Source organism: Sinohyriopsis cumingii, chromosome 19, assembly GCF_028554795.1.
Source record: "Sinohyriopsis cumingii isolate HCF-2022 chromosome 19, ASM2855479v2, whole genome shotgun sequence".
NCBI lineage: Eukaryota > Metazoa > Mollusca > Bivalvia > Unionida > Unionidae > Sinohyriopsis > Sinohyriopsis cumingii.
In genome coordinates, this window is record NC_142979.1 from 57,813,367 (window position 1) to 57,832,696 (window position 19,330).

A 19,330-nucleotide genomic window follows, 5' to 3' on the forward strand; every position below is an offset into this window, starting at 1 on the left:
ATTTCGTCTAGTCTGTCAGCGGATTAAAGACATAACATATATAATGCTTGCCATTTTTGAGAAAATAATTTTCCTATCGATTTCATACAGGTATCATTCGATATATCCTAGCTTAAATTTGCTAGGCCTGCTGGTAAGCTATCTTATGGTGGCAGGATATTCCAAATTTTTTATGTGCAATTTCTCTGAACCCACACTCCATCCAGAATGTCCAAATGTGAAAAATGAGGTCGGAATATTCTGTGGAATAAATATAGAATCTCTGAGCTGAGCTTTGGTATGAAACTATTACACAGTGACATGTAGCTTGAAGCATTGGTTTCAGATCTTAAATAGAACTCAGGAGAAATGGGAAATTGTTGTCCCTTTTATTATATATATTAAGAAATGATAAGAGCCCATGTATCAATACAGGTTTGGTGACTGGTTTATTGAACTACAAGAATACAAGTTGATTTTATAGACAATTCAGTCCTTGTTTATACAACAGTATATAATTTTGAAGGTCTTTTGTCAAAATTTTAATCAGCCTTTTTGTAAATGTCTTTAAATGATGGAATTTTTAACCAAATCATCTTAAGGAGTTTAGGTTGGTTGAGAAATCTTGTTTGAGATTTTATTGGCACACATAATTTCAGCAGTATTGGGAATAGGTCACAACTTTGTTCGATGTGATGGGATTATGCAATTGACCATGTAATATACTTTATATGTTCCAGTCACACCACAGATGGAGCTGTTGCCAAACTGTGGCAGTGACCGAACCTGGGTGTGGAACACACTAGCAGACTTTGCTGATGAGGAAGCCCGACCAGAACTATTAGCCATACGATTTATAAATGCGGAAAGTAAGTGCATGATTAATTTGCAAACGATTAACAGCATCAGCAGAATATTGAAATTAATTAATCATTTAAGCGTGTTTAGTTGACTTATATGCGTGTTTAGTTGACTCATTATTCCAACTATGAAAACAAAGTCATATGGACAACGTTCTTTTGCATACCAGGCCCAGCAATGTGGAATGAATTGCCCACTGAACTTAGATACAAAGACACGGTGATCCCATTCAAGATTGCTCTTAAAACTCACTTGTTTTGACTGCAAGAACAAACATAAAGACCTAATAATGTTTCTACCTTAAATATGTCATCATGTTTTTTTATGTTTTATAATTTCATGGTGTTTGTTTTTTGTAATCATATCATTATATTTGTTTTTTTATGTTGTAGATATTGTCTAATGTTGTAAAGCGCTTAGAACTTCTTAAGATTAGGTGCTATGCAAAGTCCTCATCATTATTATTACTATTATTATTATTATTATTATTATATGACTTAACTGTTCTTGTATTTAAAAATTTTTGTCTCACCTGTAAATGGCAAGACATATACATTTCTTTTCCTATGGCATGGTTTGTATTAACAATTTTTTGAGCTGTGCATCCTCTGCATAATTGCTCTATTCAACTGCAGCTTTATATTACTGTTTTTCTTTTAGTTTTTATTGTGATATACATTGATAGTGTCCCATTATTCAAAGGTGAAATACGACATTCTGCAGAACACTTGTCTTGGTGCATGAATCCTTTGAAATTAAAAATTTAAGTTTCATCATTGCAGAGGCTGTTTTTCTTACTCTTTTAAAAGAGTTTTGTGCCCTAAAAAATTGTCTAAAATTTTGTCCATGTCTTCTTTTCTCTTAGTGGACTAAACTGATGTTTGTTGCAGCTGCACAGAAAAGAGGTTGTCCTTTGCATCCTCTTTTAAAAATTTGTCCAGACAGACTATTTCCAATTATGAAATTTTGAAGAAATTTTTGGCTGGGTGTGATTGATTTAGATGTGGATAAGGGTTTATCTTTTTCCTTAAAACTTTTATATTCATTAAAAAATAAATGGGATTATATTGAGAAATTGAATCTTGGGTTGATAATTTCCTACTTGACTACTTCAGGATTTTATTAAAAAGACTATCGATGATTTAGATCTACAATTGTAAAATTTCTCAAAAATGCAAGTATTTGGAAAAACAGAAACTTGGGAAGAAATTTGCCATTTCATTTTGATAAACCACTGGGAGAATTTTAATCAAAACTTGAGAAGTTAGGTGAGTGGTTGGTGTAGATGCTCATTATTGTTGTATCTTTTTCCTTTTCTTTCTCTTCTGTTTCTATTAATTCTTGAAGGAGATTATACAGAGAAATAGACTCGAAGGTTGAATCACTGTTCCTAATATACTATTTGGTGGATATTTCTGAAACTAAGTAGATGGTTTATTAACTTTCTAAAAGCTTGAAGGCTTCACGTTATTAATCTCATTGTTTTGTTTTTTATGGAAGAAATAAAGTTTAATGAAACATTTAGTGGCATGGGACGTGAGAAGTTTGTCAGGTAATCTGTGTAGAAGTATCAACAATCTTTCGATGCTGAGTAGGTGTGGGTATAACTGAGGTACATTTTAGTATCAGGTCGTTGTTGAGCTTTAGTGAATTTCTGAAGTGGAAATTTAATTTATCCTGAAATACCTGTGCACATACCGGATTTCCTTTTAAATATTTATTTTTACAAAGTGATGTAACCTAACTTTAGTGATATCCATGCATTTTTAGTGTGATGCAGTGTGGTTTCCTGGTGAGCCTTGATACATGACTGACAGAAAAATAGTATCTGTGTTTCGGAGGTGGTTGGGGTTTATTTAGAATTTGCCACTTGGACCAAACGATCCTAAGTGCTTTAAGAACTTTTCATAAATTGGCAGATATTATACTATACGATTTTGTTTACACTGATACCAGCTAGTCTAACTGATAGATGAGAAATTCATAAAGTTAATACTGTGTGCCCACATCATTATAGTAATGTAATGCTACTGAATATTTGCCCAGACATAAATCTTTAGTGTCCAAGTCAAATAATTATATGAATGGGACATTTTAATGCTATGATCACAAATGCACATCTATTTCAGGTGAATGTTGCATAGAAATTACAGATGTTGACAAGTCTAGTGCAAAGTCGTTGAAACAAATTATATTTGGGATTATGATATGAAAGACTTTGGGGCCACGGGTGGTCTAAAGTGCTCTCCGTTATGGATCACTGCCATCTCACCTCTGTCTGCGTGGGTTTGAGTCTCGGATTCAGCTAATGTGGGTATGTGAGAAAGCTTGCCAGTAGCTTCTTGTGGGTCGGTGGTTCTTTCCAGGGTTTTCCCGGGTTCTTTCTCCACCATTAATACTGGCTGCAATGTATAGCCTATCGTGTGCTGAAAAATGGTGTTAAACCCTACTACAACAACAACGAAAGGCTTTATGAAATGTTCACTTGTATAGTTTGAGATTACTTGGTCTCATAGCATGCTAGCATTTTGTTGTATAAAAAATACACATGTAACAGTTTGATTCAGCACTGGCCTATGAGTGATGCTGTAGTCAAATGAAACCATTAAAAAAATGAAAGAAAGAAAGGGACAAAAAGAAAACGACTGAACTATGCCAACACGAGACAATAATTAAAAATCACTGGTCAATCAACTTTATTTAAGTGACTTTTATTATACCCTTGTATTCCACTATGGTTGTGCAACTGCCTGCACTTTGTACTGGATTTATAGTCATACATAATCAAAACCAGGCTAGTCCCTCAGCCAGCAAGTGTGGTTATTAATTTGTTTTAAACAAAAGTAAAACTTTAACATCTGTGAAGCAGAAAGGAGGGTGTTATTGTTTTGCACACCAACAATTAAACACACAACAACTCGGGAAGGATAGTCAACTTACCGTATATACTCACATATACGCCCAAACTGAACAGGTATAAACACTAAAAAGTGCATGGCCCGCGTATAAGCCAACCCACAACTCCGAGACATCTCAAGATGCACAAAGTAAGTTCTAAATGCGTTTATTTAGGCAAACTTATATTCAACAAAACTTACAAATATACTTAAGTAATTTATTAAATTTTCTGTTTTCTTATTGTTTCTGCCAAATTTAGATTTGTGTATAATCTGATCGAACGATGACAAGAATTTGGCAATCGTGAGTTGCTGTAGCACTACCTCTCTCTTTTGACTCGATTATTTTTTGTTTATGCATTATTGCATTGGACATTTTATATCAGTGCACCGGTAATTACATTTTTACTTTGCCTTGAAATTGTAAATATCTAACTCATTATAATGTAATCCCAGTATGACAACACAACGAACAACAATACGGTTCAATTCAGCGCTCGCAGTTAGGCTACTAAACGTATTTATATAATGGTGCCATCGCATGTACATTGTAGGTTTGATTGCGCGCTGAATTAAGCACATCCCTTGTAGTCTAATCATGGGCACCATTGTGCTAAACTTTAATGATATTTCCAAACTACAATAATGAAGTTTCAGAAATAATGCTTCGAAAATTATGCTAATATTGTAGAAGCTGAGTTGTTGTTTGCTTTGATGTAAGCGACCTTACACTGTACATGTCAACTTTCATGCCAGAAGGAAAAAAAACTGCAGATTTTTGGGGTCTCTCCATGCCTATCTCCCAATTTCATATCTTCTGATTTTTGCTGAGAACTCCTGATTATTACATTATGTCTTCAATTTTCATTTCTTCTAAACAAGAAAAGTTCTACATGTTCTGTTGTATCACCTGTGAATTATTGTTTTGACAAAATAATTACTAGAAAGAATTCGCTTCTTCACTAAATAGAATGTTAAGTTTAAACAGTTTTCACAAAAATAATGATTTTTTAAAATTCTGCAACAATACAAAAATAAAAAATAAAGCAGAACAAAAAAATCTTCCACAATTTATTTCAATCCCAAGAGTGATCACTACGAATGCTGCAACTCCATATGCTATAGCACCATTCCCATGAAAGAAACTTGCACGAGTGAACACCTGGCATTTTTATACTGTATATTAATTACTATGGTTACATTAAAAGAAGGAATGAATATAAATACCACGCGGCAAATGTGTCATCAAAAAAACTAATTCAGAATAAACGTTTTATAATAAACAATACTAAATGCTTTACAGGTTGACAATAAGGGAATAAAGTCTGATAACAAAAAGGGGAAAATAGTTGCCACATGTAAGGTACCATCAGGCTGGCTATTTTGGTACCTCTAGTTCAACAAAATTGGAATCCTTTATTTGCAATCAATTGCTGGTGTTTGCGTAACAGACACTAGTGTAGAACATGGTTTATTTGAATTACGATGGAGGTCCAGTTGTTTTCACAACATAGTTGCATTGATAAGGATTAAGTTTTAATTAATCACGCTAGCTTTCTTGCTTGTTTATTTAAGACTAATCTTTAGCTATTGTGCAGTTTGACCACAGCCGACAATATATGAAAATAGGGCACGACGTGGGGGGAAATAGGGCGTATCACAGGGAGAAATGGCAAGTCTTTTTGCAAATTTCATGCATATTGGACCAGGAAGATCGATCAATATTTAGTGAAAACAAGACTTTAAAAATGTCACGAAAACCTCCGAGTTTTAGGTCTCGATCTCTTTTTTTTTAATTCAGTCTCCCTACTTTGTTTTTGTAAAGTTCATAGGAATGCCTTACACCCCATTTTACAAAATTATGGTAATCATGCTAATATTATGGAATAAAAGGCAATTACACATAAGTGTATGGGTATAGTTGCCGGTCCAAATTCCCTCATAAAACAAACCAGTTTCCGGGTTTTAATGATTAACTGGCCTGTATTGCTGTCGCAAAATGAAAGACAAATTCGCCGACTATCTACATAGGAAGTCCCAAAAGATCAAGCTTTCCATTGTATGGAAAGTTATGTTTGTTCAGCCAAAACACAAAACTAAAATTGATTGATGTTGATCTTAGCTGATCTATATGAGAATTTAAGCCTTTATTATTACCACTCTTCCTGAACATGTAAATTATGCTGGTCATGTGCCTTGTACAATTAAATGTGTGTACCTTTTTTTAAATATTAGCTCAATTTGTAGGTTCACTTGTATCATTGAAAATGAGTAACTCGTGAGCTCATGATTCAACGTAAATGAAACAGCTATTAAGGACTAGCTGAAATGTTATCTGGAAGAATGCAGTTTGGTCAAAACAATAAAGCAAAATCTGCATCTAATATGTTTGGGAATAAATAAACGATTTAAGTGACGTTATGCATGATTTGCACTGGGTAAGTACTGTACATTATAGTTCAGCCGGGTCTCCCGTGTAAACTCAACTGGCCCGCGAATTATGAAGTCTGTATTTACCTTTATTTAATTTCGTGTTGGAGAAATCAGAAAATATGCACATGCAAAATAATAACAAAATCAATCATAGTACTTTATAACAGTTTAATAAATGTCGGGTCACTGATCTTTTTTTTTTTTTACATGCCTATGTCTTAGGACACGGAGAAAAAGAATTACTGTTTCATTTCCCAAGATTTACAGCCATTACAGTAGTCAACAAAAAGATCTAAAAACTGTCAAGTTTAGACATTGGCCCGCAGAAAAACCTACCTGCCTTCTTCCAGGCCTTTAATTTTTCCTAAATTATTCAGCTTATATGCGAGTATATATGGTATCTCATTGATGGCTTTAGGGCATGATGAAACTGGCCTCTAAGCTCCCTCATTTAAACTGCAGTATCAGTCCTAGACTGTTTATATAATTTGGTAACTATGGAACTCCATCCCTAATTGTAAATTGTAATTTGTCTATTTTAATATGCTAGAGAGGCAGAATTATACTGTATGTATATACCATTACACTACCTAAATCAATCAAAGAGAAAAGCATGCATGCCAACAATTATGCTCTTGGTGTAATCGTTATGCTTTTTTTCTTCTCAGAATTACATGTTACACTCTCCTTTAGACCACTCCGGTGGCCTGGTGGTTAGAGCGTCCACCTTGGATGCGGAAGGTCATGGGTTCGATCCCCGGCCTAGTCATACCAAAGACTTACAAAAATGGTACTAACAGCTCCCTTGCTTGGCGCTGAGCATTAAGAGGTTAGTGTTAGGAATGGTCGGCCTGGTGTCAAGATAATGGGACTGGGTGGGACATCATGCTGCATGTCTGCGGCATGATGCCCCAGTGCTAGACATCACTATAAACTGTCACACTGCATACATGATAGCGATATGACTGAACAATTGTTAAAGCTGCGTTAAAAATCCAAATCACACACACACTCTCCTTTAAATGGATTAAGCTTTACTAGTACATTAAAAATAAAAATAAAGAAATAAATTGTGTCTGCCATTTATATTGTCGTCTTTTCTATTCCACTTATACCATTTTTAGAATATTCTAAAAAGAATGACTGCTGCATTAGTATAGTTAATTTGTCTATCATAGATCTACTTTCCTAATTGTCTATTCATAGCAACTATATGTTACCCATTTCCAGGAAAATAGATGGTTTCTCTAATTTTAGAAATAGATGAAAGATTGTTAAAGATTTTGCTTTCAAGAGAGGTCTTACAGAGTGGATTGGGAAGAAATCTCTTGGAAGTCAATGTATTAGGATGTATTCAGAAATAGCCCCCAAAATGTGTTTCCTACTCGCATTTCAGGCAAAAATGACAAAAACCTCCAGGTGTTAATGAGTTAAAGTGTGAGTGATGATTTCATAGTCTATATTTGGTTGATGACCATCTTGCCTGATGGATGGGACAATCGATCCAAATCCCAGCTGGCAATAAAAAAATTGTTGACCCAATAAAAAAATGCCACATTGTTCATGTATGCACATTTACTCATTTTAATTTTCTTTAACCAAAGACTATTCAATACTGATTATTGAATGCTCTGCACCCTTGCAGTCATCATGAAACATCCAGATGAAAATTGTCGATCCCTATGATCTCTTACAATGGCGGCCATGTACTAAACATGGGTCAAAAAAAGAAAACATCAAATGGAATCAATCTGGATTGTAGTTGATCACACCTTTAGGTCCAGTTTGTCCAAAATATATACGTACTTTAACATAGATTTTGCCGTATGCACCTCTTGGTACTTCTAAATAATGATCTTCCAAAGGAATATGGATATATAAGAATCCAAATGAAGTGAATACTTGCCACTTAAGGTATGTAGAATCAAATTAGACAAAAATGACACCTATTACTGAAATAGAGTTTAATGCTTACATGACCTGTGTGACTTTTACTCGGTGTTTCCCGTTTTCCCTTAGTTTTACTCCATATTTCCCTTTTCCCTTATTTGTGCTTCACACACACCCACATTTTTAATTTGACCCCCCAGTTTTGATACTAAAAGTTTGTATTTTACTCAGTCTTTTAGAGTTATTCAACCTAGATAATGTTCTTTCTAAAGGTGCATTGAAAATTTATCTAGAATTTGTGTGTTTGTAACAAGTTTATGTAATATTTTCCAGATGCACAGAAGTTTAAGAAAGCTTTTGATGAAGGAAAAGATTTGATGGCAAAAGTTTTAGCTTTTAAAGTCAGTAAGTATGCATTTCATCCATCCATCCTAATATTGTGTCAGAGGTTTCATTAACAAATATACTATAAGAGTTTTAGTATTTTAGAGTGTCCAGTGGGATTTCAGTAGAGCTTAAATGAATACTAAATTTTCATTTTGAACATTAAGTGCAGAGATGGAAAAGTTCTGGTTTTAGTTGGAAATCCATTTTTTCATGTAGACCAATTTTCCTTTCTGTGGTAAAATTTCTGTCCAACTTTTTTATATTTTTTAAAATTATAAATTGGATCATTTGTACCTGGATTCTATTTGAGTAGGAAAAAAGGTAACAACACCAGACACAGTATACCATATATCAAAAGTTAATTGTGTAGGCATGACTTGTTCATTGTTTCAGTCATTCATTATGCAGTTTCGAGTAATGTCTCACACTCTAAAATCTATTTGTTGCTTCTGTGGAATTGAAATTTGTTGAAAGAGGAAACTGTATAAAAGAATTCAGATGGAATTGGCTAGAAGAAAAAAGATTGCCATAAGGAGTTCTTTTTCCAAATATATTAGGGAATTGGAGGAACCTGGACTTGTTTGATGCATGAGCTGCAAAGACAAAATTCTGGATCAGCTGGCAAAAGAGTGCTCACTAACCATGCTAAAACGATAAAATACCGACAGTGAAGATGTGGTTTATGCAGAAGCTTTCAGTAGTGTTTCAGTTGCTTTCATCTTTGAAAATGGCAGTGACTGCCTCAGGCCAAAAGAAAAAGCCAACCATCCCAGTTTTTCATTGCCAACCCTAGCATCTTTTTCACCCCTCGGTAAACTAAACTTGAAAAATACTGAAATTAAAATGTGCATCTAATTGAGCTGTTTTAATCTCGACCATGAAGTGGGTCATACCCTGATTTTAAAAACCGGTGCAATAGGAAATATTTTTTTCTTCTTTTACCTCACAGCAGGTGTCCCAGGCCATTTGGAAAAAAGTTTCATACAAGCTGAAAGAAGGGTTATCAACAGTTCTTCACAAGTGACTTTTGAAAACAATGAAAGAGTATTCAAGTTAATCAGAGATTGAAATTTTCCTGTTTTAGTCAGAAATTTGTTTTTCATGCAGACTAGTTTTCCTTGTTTTAGTAACAATTTGTGGCAAACATTTTTTATGTTTTTGTTTTTTATAATCGGAATATATGTTCCTGGATGTAAATCGAGTAGGAAAGAAGGTATCAAAACACCAAGACACCATATCTCGAAAGTTGTTTGTGCCAGCAGGAATTGTTAATTGTTTCATTTGTTCCTTTTGATGTTTTGAGTAATGTCATGCACACTCATATCTTTTCATGGCTTATATGGAATTGAAATTAGTTGAAAGAGGAAAATGTATGAATATAACTGGGTCATCTAGTCAGCAAAAATATTTGCTGAGATGGAGATGGCTAGACATAAAGATCACTATAAGGAGGGGATTTTGTTTCTGGAATATATTTGGAAATTGGAGGTACCTGTACTTGTCTAGTGCATGAGCTGCAGAAACAAAATTAATTCAGGATCAGCTGGCAGAAAAGTGCTCCCTAACCATGCTAAAATGAAAAAGCACAGATAGGGAAGATGAGGTTTAAATATGCCGTTTTTCAGTCACTTTCATCTGGAGGTCCCACAAACCCCCCTTCAAAATTTTCAGCTTTTGGGGGGGGAATACCAAATCATGTCTGACTTCTATGGTTAGCTCTGCAGGTGGTACCATGTTGACTCCGATAACTCTGATCACTCCAATCAGCTATACAGCTGCATCTCTGATCACTGGTCAGCTGAAAATACATCTAACACCATGTACTATGCATGGCACTGGCACATACGATAGACACTGGCATATACGATAAAATGTAATGACATTATATGCAGTAAGCTACACAGATTACATTATCGGCACAGTAATTACAAAACAATACACAAGTTCAGAAGTGAACCTGACTGTGCCCAACAAGAATCCTATGGTACTAAATGTTTTTTAAAAATGCAACTTATACATTGCTAATATAAATCTCTGCTAAGTCACAAACAAGAATAGAAAATATTTGCATGATGCTACATAGAAAATATAAAAAAATAAACATGGTTGTACAATAGTTATAACTTATACACAAGAAATTAACAACTCACTTACCTCTACAGCTGAAGATGTGCAGGTCCTTAAAATAGACCACTCACTGACAAGATGTTTCGTAATGTAAAGATTTAGTCTTACGGTGAGTTATTTATACACAGACGATGCCACAATACATCGTCTGTGCGCTGGAAGTATTCAGTTCTTCCCATCGAAAGCACTTCGCATGTGCGGAAAACCCAAGTACACATATTTAATATTGTAATATCATTTATTTTCGTTGGGCTCAATCTTTGTGGTTTTGTAAATAAATAAAAAGACATTTTCGTGGATACTTAAATTTGTGGTTTTTGCCTGTCAAAGTTAGTATATTAGTAGGTATTTAATTTCATGGTTTAACCTCTACAAATACTCAAAAATAAAGAATACAAGCGAATTAAACTATGCTGATGCAAATGGCGGTTACTTTAATATTTAAAACAATACTACCACCTGTATGAGCTCAAATCAAAGACCTGGCAAGTTCAATACCTAAACTGTATTTTTGACCAGGTAAATAACATCAGTTGAAGCTGATGCAGCCAACACTAAAACAATACTTCCATCTCTATAAGCATAAATAAAACACCTGTCAAGATTAATCATTTTTGCCATGTTTTCGTTTGAGTGCTCAACGGGCACTTGCTTACCAGGCAGCTAATGTTTGTGCCGGCCTCTTGTACATACCAACTTCAACCACTAGATTTGTCAGTAAATAAGGAGTACAAAGAAGAATTAAAGTCACTCTTCCATGAGTTGTATGCTAAATAGGTCATGGACACCATTACGGAAAAAGATGTTACTGGTGATGATCATTGAACAGTATTAGTAAACCTTGCAACCTCATTAATCAAGTCAGTTTACACTGAAATACAGCTCATGCGACAATGAGTGAAAGATCAGACCCAATTATTAGTGGTTTGAGAAAGGTGGACTTGTTTAATTCAGCAATTTGGGGAGTATTTACTTGAGAATAATTTGTGAGTAACATGAGACTTGATTGACGTCATGTTGATACAGTGGCTTTTTCCAAAAATGTGTGAAGTGTGAGCTTTAATACTCTGCTGTAATTAGTGTATATACATAGTGTTTCATTAATAATAGCGTTTCAAGTAATAGTTATAGTATTTTATAGGATTGTTGTTCTTTTGGATTAAAAATGCATGGCTAAAATGAAATGTGCTTTCAGAAGGATTTAAATGTTTCAACAAAAGTTGTACTCGAAGGATCAGTTTGAATAAGTATTAAATTTAATTTTCATATACTGTTTGTATTATTTTTTCTTTCATTTTCAGTATTACTATTGTTTGAATACCTTTTGCTTTTGCTTTATTTTCTCTCTAACCTTACCTCACATAGCGATTTAAGGCAGTGAGATTAAAATTACAGCTATTGTATACTTTATCAAACGTGTGCATTGAAACAATGTAAAATGATATATAATTCTTGTTTCAAAAGGTTAAAATAAAAAATAAAACAAACACATGTAAAAGCTCATATTTATTGACCTTGATTCATCAAATGCTAGTAGCTGTGTTTATCTCTAGGAATGAAACACTGTAAGAAAACGGGGGGTGGGGGGGGTGTCATCCTTCGTGGCTCATTTTTTGTTGGAGATTTAAATTCGTGGTTAGGGCAACAACGAAAACCATGAAAATTGGGGCCCCACAAAAATTGATGATACTACAGTAAATAAAAAGATTTATACAATGCCTTGACAAAGGACTAATAAACACAAGCTGGCATATAATATGCATAAAAGAAGTTCAACATGAAGAGGAAATCTTTTCAGCATTTTAACAAGAACCTGTAATTTTTCACACTAAGAATAAAAATGCTACTTTGAATAAAATCCTAAGCATATAAAAAAATATTTAAGTATGTTTTTGTAAACAGTGGAAAAATCTTGCTAGTGTTTTAAAAGTTATGAGTGAATTTTGTATCATTTCAGATGGTGTAACATCCCCTGGCAAAGAAGATAAATCCCCCACCAAGGAAGATAATAAAGAAAAGAACAGCTTTGATGCAGAAGCAGACACTGTTACAGATAAACTACAAACTTTGACAGTAGAAGGCAAAACTGAAAAATCCTCAGAGGAAAACAGTGACACTGAAAATTCTGATTCTGAAGAGAGGACAGATTCTGATACTCAGGAACAAAAATGAATAATGGTTGCAGCTGTTATGGGTGTTTTTTTCTCTGAAGAGCTTAATTCCTTCGTTTCCATCTTCGTAATATACTGCGAGTAGTACTGTACTGCTTCATTGTGAAGTATTTTATGATACAACTGTAATCTTGCACATGTCACTCATATACATGTGTGTCAGAAGATTCAGGACTAGTTTCAGTCTCCAGTTACTACACTTAACACTTTTGACATGAAACTTTGCGTGGTTTTCTTGAAGTATAAGTAATAAAATTTTTAATTTGTTGCATAAAATCAAACTGCTGTATGATAATCACAATAATACAATGATTATTGAGGAAAGATCCTCATTTTCTAGAAATCATATTGGGTCAGGATATATTGAGATTTCAGTCGAATGTAGTGGAATATTGGTGCTGAAAATTGGAGAATGCATTGGATGTCAGTCACATCAGGAAGATACCATTTAACCCTTCACAATTGTTACAAGACACCAGACATGAATTTGTCCAAACAAATTCATAAACTCTGTGATATATCAGAAAGTAATTTATTTACTTGAAGCTGGAGATGAATGCAGCACTTAACTTTGAAACATTAGAAATATTAATATTTACTCTAAATAAATGTTTTTAGAAATTCTGTGAATGTACTGTCATCAACTATCAATTTCTTGAACCAACAAATTGTTTGAATCTTTTATCTTCAATAACATGTTGGAAGGCTATATGATACAATTAACAGTCTTGGAGGTTTCATTCTGTATTAGATGCAGAAAAATGAATATTTGTGTGGAGATAAATTTACCAAACTTTTTTTCCACTATTTGTCTCTAGAAACTTTAACTTTTAGCTCAGTATTAAAGTAATCAAGTTGCCCCATCCCAAAGACTACACATTTTTCAGTTTGTTGGTTTTAGTGTGTGCCATCATTACACCATGACATTTTTGTTTAATATATTATGCACTAGTCCTGATGCTTTATAGCTAATATGGTCCCAACTCCAGGTTTATTTTCAAAAGAAGGGAGCGTTTCATGAAACATACTTTGTGACACATTTATAATCTATATTGGTCAGAAGTAGATGTGAACTTCTCATTGTTTCTTAAAGTCTAGTCAGTAGTCTGAAATTTGGTGGTATTTTAGTAAATGAATATGTAAAATTGCACATGAAATACTACATTTTTTATGTTCAGTTTTTAAAATAAACCTACTTTGTGGTCAAGATTTTAAGTTTTGTGCTGTTTAAAAAATCTTATTGAATAAGAAACCACTGTGTCCTTCTAATGGGTCAGTGACCCACCTGCCTATATAAAGCAATACAGAACTGAGAAAAACAATGTAGAATATTTTAGAGACTTTTAAGAATAGTTGATAAACTGAAAAACAGTATTATGCTGGGAGCAAAGCAAATGATATGCCTGCATGTGGTGCTTGTCTAATACAAAAATCACTTTGTTGTACAGTTTTGGCAAATTGATAATTGCCCATAGCAGAGACATTTCTGGATCATCTATTGTCAAGTATCTGGGTCTACTCCATTTAACAGACATGGAAGACTGCAGTCCAGGCCAGTCCAAACAAACAGACATGGTTAAGTTAAAAGAAGAAAATACCTGGCTGGTGCATTTTGGCCCCAAAAATGTATTGCCAGAATGTTGCCCAGTTCAGTAAATTGATATTTAGCATGAGGAATGGGAACATTTAGTATAACACCAGAGAATTTTGGATTTGGTAAGTTGTGGTTGTTCAGATTACCCCTGGATGTATAGGCTACATATTTGCAAATGAATCACTTTGATTAAAGTGTGGACAAATCTTTTGGAAGGATAAAAGAATTGTAATATCAGTTTTCAACTCTAAAACAACTGTCATAATTGCAACCATTGCAAAGCAAAGTCTCTGTATATTTGACTTGACAATTGTTGTGACAAGTTGTTGGTTTTACAGGGTGGAATGTTTTGATTATCATTTATAATAAATTGTTATGGCATTCATTTTGTTTTGTGTCATTAAATGATGTTGGATCATATTAAGTAGTATTTTGCTAAATCTTTTCTCCTTATTTTACTCTAATACAGCTTTCTGAAAAGTGATTGCTCTTAGCATAATGACATTATCTGAAATGGGATTGACAAGAAAACAATTTCATGTGAAAATCGTGAAATTGATAGTACTGAGATATGCTGTAATCCTTGCCTAGGATGATTTACAGAAGGCATTCATTCCAGCAGCCTTATTTTGTTCCTTAATTTTCTTTTCAGGGTTTCCACGTTGTCAGAAAAAGTCGGAAGAAATGATACAAAAAATTCCGCCCATGAAAAGTCCTTGAAATTTGCAAATATTGACGAAAGTTGGGGGGAAAACCCCAGGAATTTTCCTCCACAACTTGACGCGTGAAACAACTATGTAATTGAGTCTTAACTGATTGCGAATTAAATTTATAGAGTTCTAACCAGAATATTAGAAGGTTGTAGTATGGATCATTTGGGTGCTTGTCATAAATATATTTGTTGAGACAATCCAAACACTCAGTGGATTAGATTTATCTGGTAGACTTTTTGTTTCACAAACAACTCGATATCCTTATCTTTTTTATATAGAATGTATGAAAACCAGTCTAGCATCACAAACATTGTTAAATCGAGTTATACATGCATGAGATCAATATGAAAATTATTTTCTCAGAAATTGCTTGTATTAAAATCGTTATGTTTTTAATCTGCTGAAACATGATAAAACTAATGCATTGATGAAATTTGGTCTGGTACTAGCGATGTCGACTGCTAGTTGCATGAGCACACATAATCTCCCAACTGTCATTTTCAAATACATTAGAAAAAAAATATTACATGAAAGTCGTATACTGGTTGTAATAAAAACACAAAACCAAAAGAGCACAGAATTCTCTATATTTATTCAGAGACCAACTCGGGAGTTTTTTTGTATTATGTGACTACCACGTTGACATGTTCTCTAACACACAGGAAGCATACAAAGCAGGGAACCAGACTACTCTGTTTGATGAATCAGACTGGCCAAGTTTCTTGTAGTTCTCGAAATAAATATGTTGAGAATTGTATGTTCTTTCTGGTTTTTACAAAAGGTATCAGACTTTCATTTAATATAATTGAAATTTTGTACAACAATATTAAAAAGGAGTTTGTTGTTGATATCACGTGACTATTGGACTTGCGATGTCCTTGTTTGAGATTTGTGAAGTCATGTGACTATTAACACAAATGGTGTGTACTGGGTCAGGTTTCATCTATGCCAAGTTATGTCTAGTCTGTCAGCAGATGAAAGACATAACGGTTGTAATACTTCACATTTTTGAGAAAATAAGTATGTTTCCTATCGATTTCATGCAGGTACAAGTCAATATAACATAGTTTAAATTTGCTAGGCCTGCTGGTAAGCAATCTTACGGTGTTGTCAGTTCCAGATTTTTTATATGTAATTGCTCTGAACCCACCCTCCATTCCTAAATGTCCAGATGTGAAAAATGGGGTTGGAATACTTGGAGGAAACCCAGATTAGAAAAAGTTTGAGTCTCTGAGCTGAACTTTGGTACAAAACTATTACACAGTGACATGTAGCTTGAAACACTGGTTTTAGATCTTAAAATAGAACGCTGGAGAAATGGGAAATTGTTGTCCCTTTTATTATATATTAAGAAACGATAAGAGCCCATGTATCAATACAGGTTTGGTGACTGGTTTATTGAACTACAAGAACACGTTGATTTTACAGATAATTCAGTCCTTGTTTATAGAATAATATATAATTTTGAAGGTCTTTTGTCAAAATTTAAATCAACCCTTTTGTAAATGTCTTTAAATGATAAAATGTTAAACCAAATCATCTTAAGGAGTTTAGGTTGGTTGAAAAATCTTGTTTGAGATTTTATTGGCACAAATAAATTCAGGTTAAACATTTTTCGTTCCAAGATAAGATTCTAAAACTTTGCATTTATTGGGGTTTTTTTTCATACTGTGATAGGAAATGTTTACTTTGACATGCACATATATTGCTCTAGAATTCTTTAGAATTAAAGGCTTGAAAGGAAATAAAATAATTAATGCTCAATATGTCCACGTAGCAACACAATGCAGGTCAGCAAAGTCAAGTTAGGATTTGTATTCTGTACATTGAAATGGCTTTTAATGCCAATTTATAGGAATAGTCAGATTTGTTTAATGTGACTCCTTTTGTGGTTTTATACATGATCATCTTTTCTGACATGTTTTGGAGAGCCTTGAAAGAGAAACATTTTCAAATTTCGAAAATGCATATTTTATAATCCAGAATGTTCTTTAATTCCATTCAATAATGGTCATAGGTGAACCTTGAAAAAATTAAATTCATCCTGGAAAAGACCTGGAAATTTCTATTTAAAAAAGCGTGAGAACCATGTCTTTTTCTGACCTCCACTGTAAAAATAATAATCCTGCAGTTCCCCCTTTTTTTTATCTCCGCGCATTTCAGTAAAATAAAAAAGGCCTACTCTTAAATAAATTAACCACATCTGCATAGCCAAGAAGTTCAGAAGATCCCTGCAAGAAGTGAGGGTTAATAAAAAAAGTAAAGATACAAAGAGTACACTAATTCCCACAGAATTTAAAAGAAGCATCAAGATGGACAAGAGAAACTAAGCTGAAGGACTGGCAACAGAGGCAGTGGAAACAGGAAGCTGTATGACATCACCAAGAAGTTATCTGGCAAGTACAGCAAAACTCCCATAAAGAACAAGCAGGGAAAGACCATAACAAGTACAGAACACCAAATAAATAGATGGACAGAACATTTTGAAGAACTTGAACAGGCCAGCACCACTAGAACCACCCAGCCAACGTAGATCTCCCCATAAGCTGTGACAATCCCACCAGAGACGAGATCAGGAAAGCCATCACCCAACTGAAGAATGGCAAGGCAGCTGGACCTGATGACATCCCAGCAGAAGCCCTCAGTGCAGACCTAGATGTTTCAGTGGAAATGCTATAACCCCTCTTTGAGAAGATCTGGGAGGAAGAAGAAATACAGACTGACTGGAAGGAGGGACACCTCATCAAGATCCCAAAGAAAGGCGACCTCAGCAACTGCTCCAACTACAGAGGAATCACACTTGTCAGTACCAGGGAAAGAATTCAACAAGGTCTTCCTGGAGAGGATGAAGAGGGTCGTCAACCCACAGGAGATGAGCAAGTGGGCACAGGACAGAAGCATCTGGCGATCTTTTGTGGGCGGCGTATACCCTGGCAGGGGTGACAGACAAAAGTGAATCTTTAAAAAAAAATAACAATATAACGGTGTTAACTTAATTTTTTTATCATGTTTCATTGCATCATAACAGTATTCATAATCTATTTTTACACTTGGAGATGAATTGATCATACATCAGTTAAGTATCCATCCAGCAAGAAACTGAGGTCAAATTATCTCGCAATGAAATATTCCAGTCTTGATGAATTCACCCTTTGTTATTTTCTGGGGAGTGTTGTGTCTGCATCCACATCATTCACTTTTCATCATGAAATGAGCAATGTGCATCTAAACAGTCGTGGACAAGCTGACTTTTGAGAATGATTTGAGAATACATTTTTATTCATTTTAATTATTAGCCCAAAGTGTGTAATGGTCTTGTGTAACAACCTGGTAAAAATAGTGATAAAGCATGCTTGTGAATGCTAGATATCAAGGTGACTGATATTTTGATGAAAACTTAACTGTTTAGCATTATTCATATTTAATCATGTTTAGCGCTTCAATCACATGCATAATAAATATAGAAAGCTGACTTGAAACTTTTGTTATTGTACTAAAGACTTCATTAGCAGAATGATTTATTCTCTACAGACTGTTAATGTCACCTGTGGTAATGGTGAGCGATGTTAACTGAATCTACCTACATCCATGCATACAGACTAATGCTGAACAGGGTTGGGAGTCATTAAAACCTGTTACACATTCATGACAACCTGTTACTATTGCTATTGTGTTTGAGAATTATCCAGTAGGTGACTAATCATCAGGAGATGATTACTTTTCTTTTTGCAGTTACACCTGTTGAAGAAATCGTAAGAATGATGTTAAGTTATCACTTAGTTACCTTGAAATCTATGACAGGCATCAAAACAATCTCAGACAAGTCAATTAGCAGCAGAGGAGGTGAACAGCCTTTTGCTGAAACGTACATACAAAAATAAATATAAAAAAATAAGGTCAATAACGCCAAACTGAAGTCTCTAACTTACCAAGAGTTTCTCTAATTGGGTTAGTTTTTTGTTACTTTGTCATTAGTGTTTTTTCTAAATTTGTATGTGCATTCGTTTACTGGCCAGATGTTTCATTGAGGTATCACCTCCTCTGCTGCTATAAATGTGTGAGTAATTAAATTAGTCTCTCAACCAAAGATTTTATCAAGACCTATACAATATCACGATCAAGGATCATGTAAATTTAATGTTATAAATCTGTGTGGAGCAGATTGTGCTTTTGAAAAGAAGTTTTTGAACCTAATCATATCCATATCCCCACTACACTAAGTCTGATGAATATTTCGCAGAGTATGTGTATCAACTACATTAAACACAAGTAAAATAT

At 34.2% G+C, this 19,330-nt stretch overlaps 1 protein-coding gene across 1 annotated transcript in view; it reads left to right on the forward strand.

The window, feature by feature from the left end:
- Positions 1 to 13,952, forward strand: part of LOC149775763 (ran-specific GTPase-activating protein-like) — a 30,712-nt gene extending 16,760 nt beyond the window's left edge. Inside the window, exons 4-6 of the mRNA XM_089944277.1 lie at positions 720 to 848; positions 8,394 to 8,465; positions 12,532 to 13,952. Of these exons, the coding sequence (XP_089800403.1) occupies positions 720 to 848; positions 8,394 to 8,465; positions 12,532 to 12,746 (416 nt within the window). The 3' untranslated portion in view covers positions 12,747 to 13,952. The remainder of the gene's footprint in view (positions 1 to 719; positions 849 to 8,393; positions 8,466 to 12,531) is intronic.
- Positions 13,953 to 19,330: the final 5,378 nt, after the last annotated feature.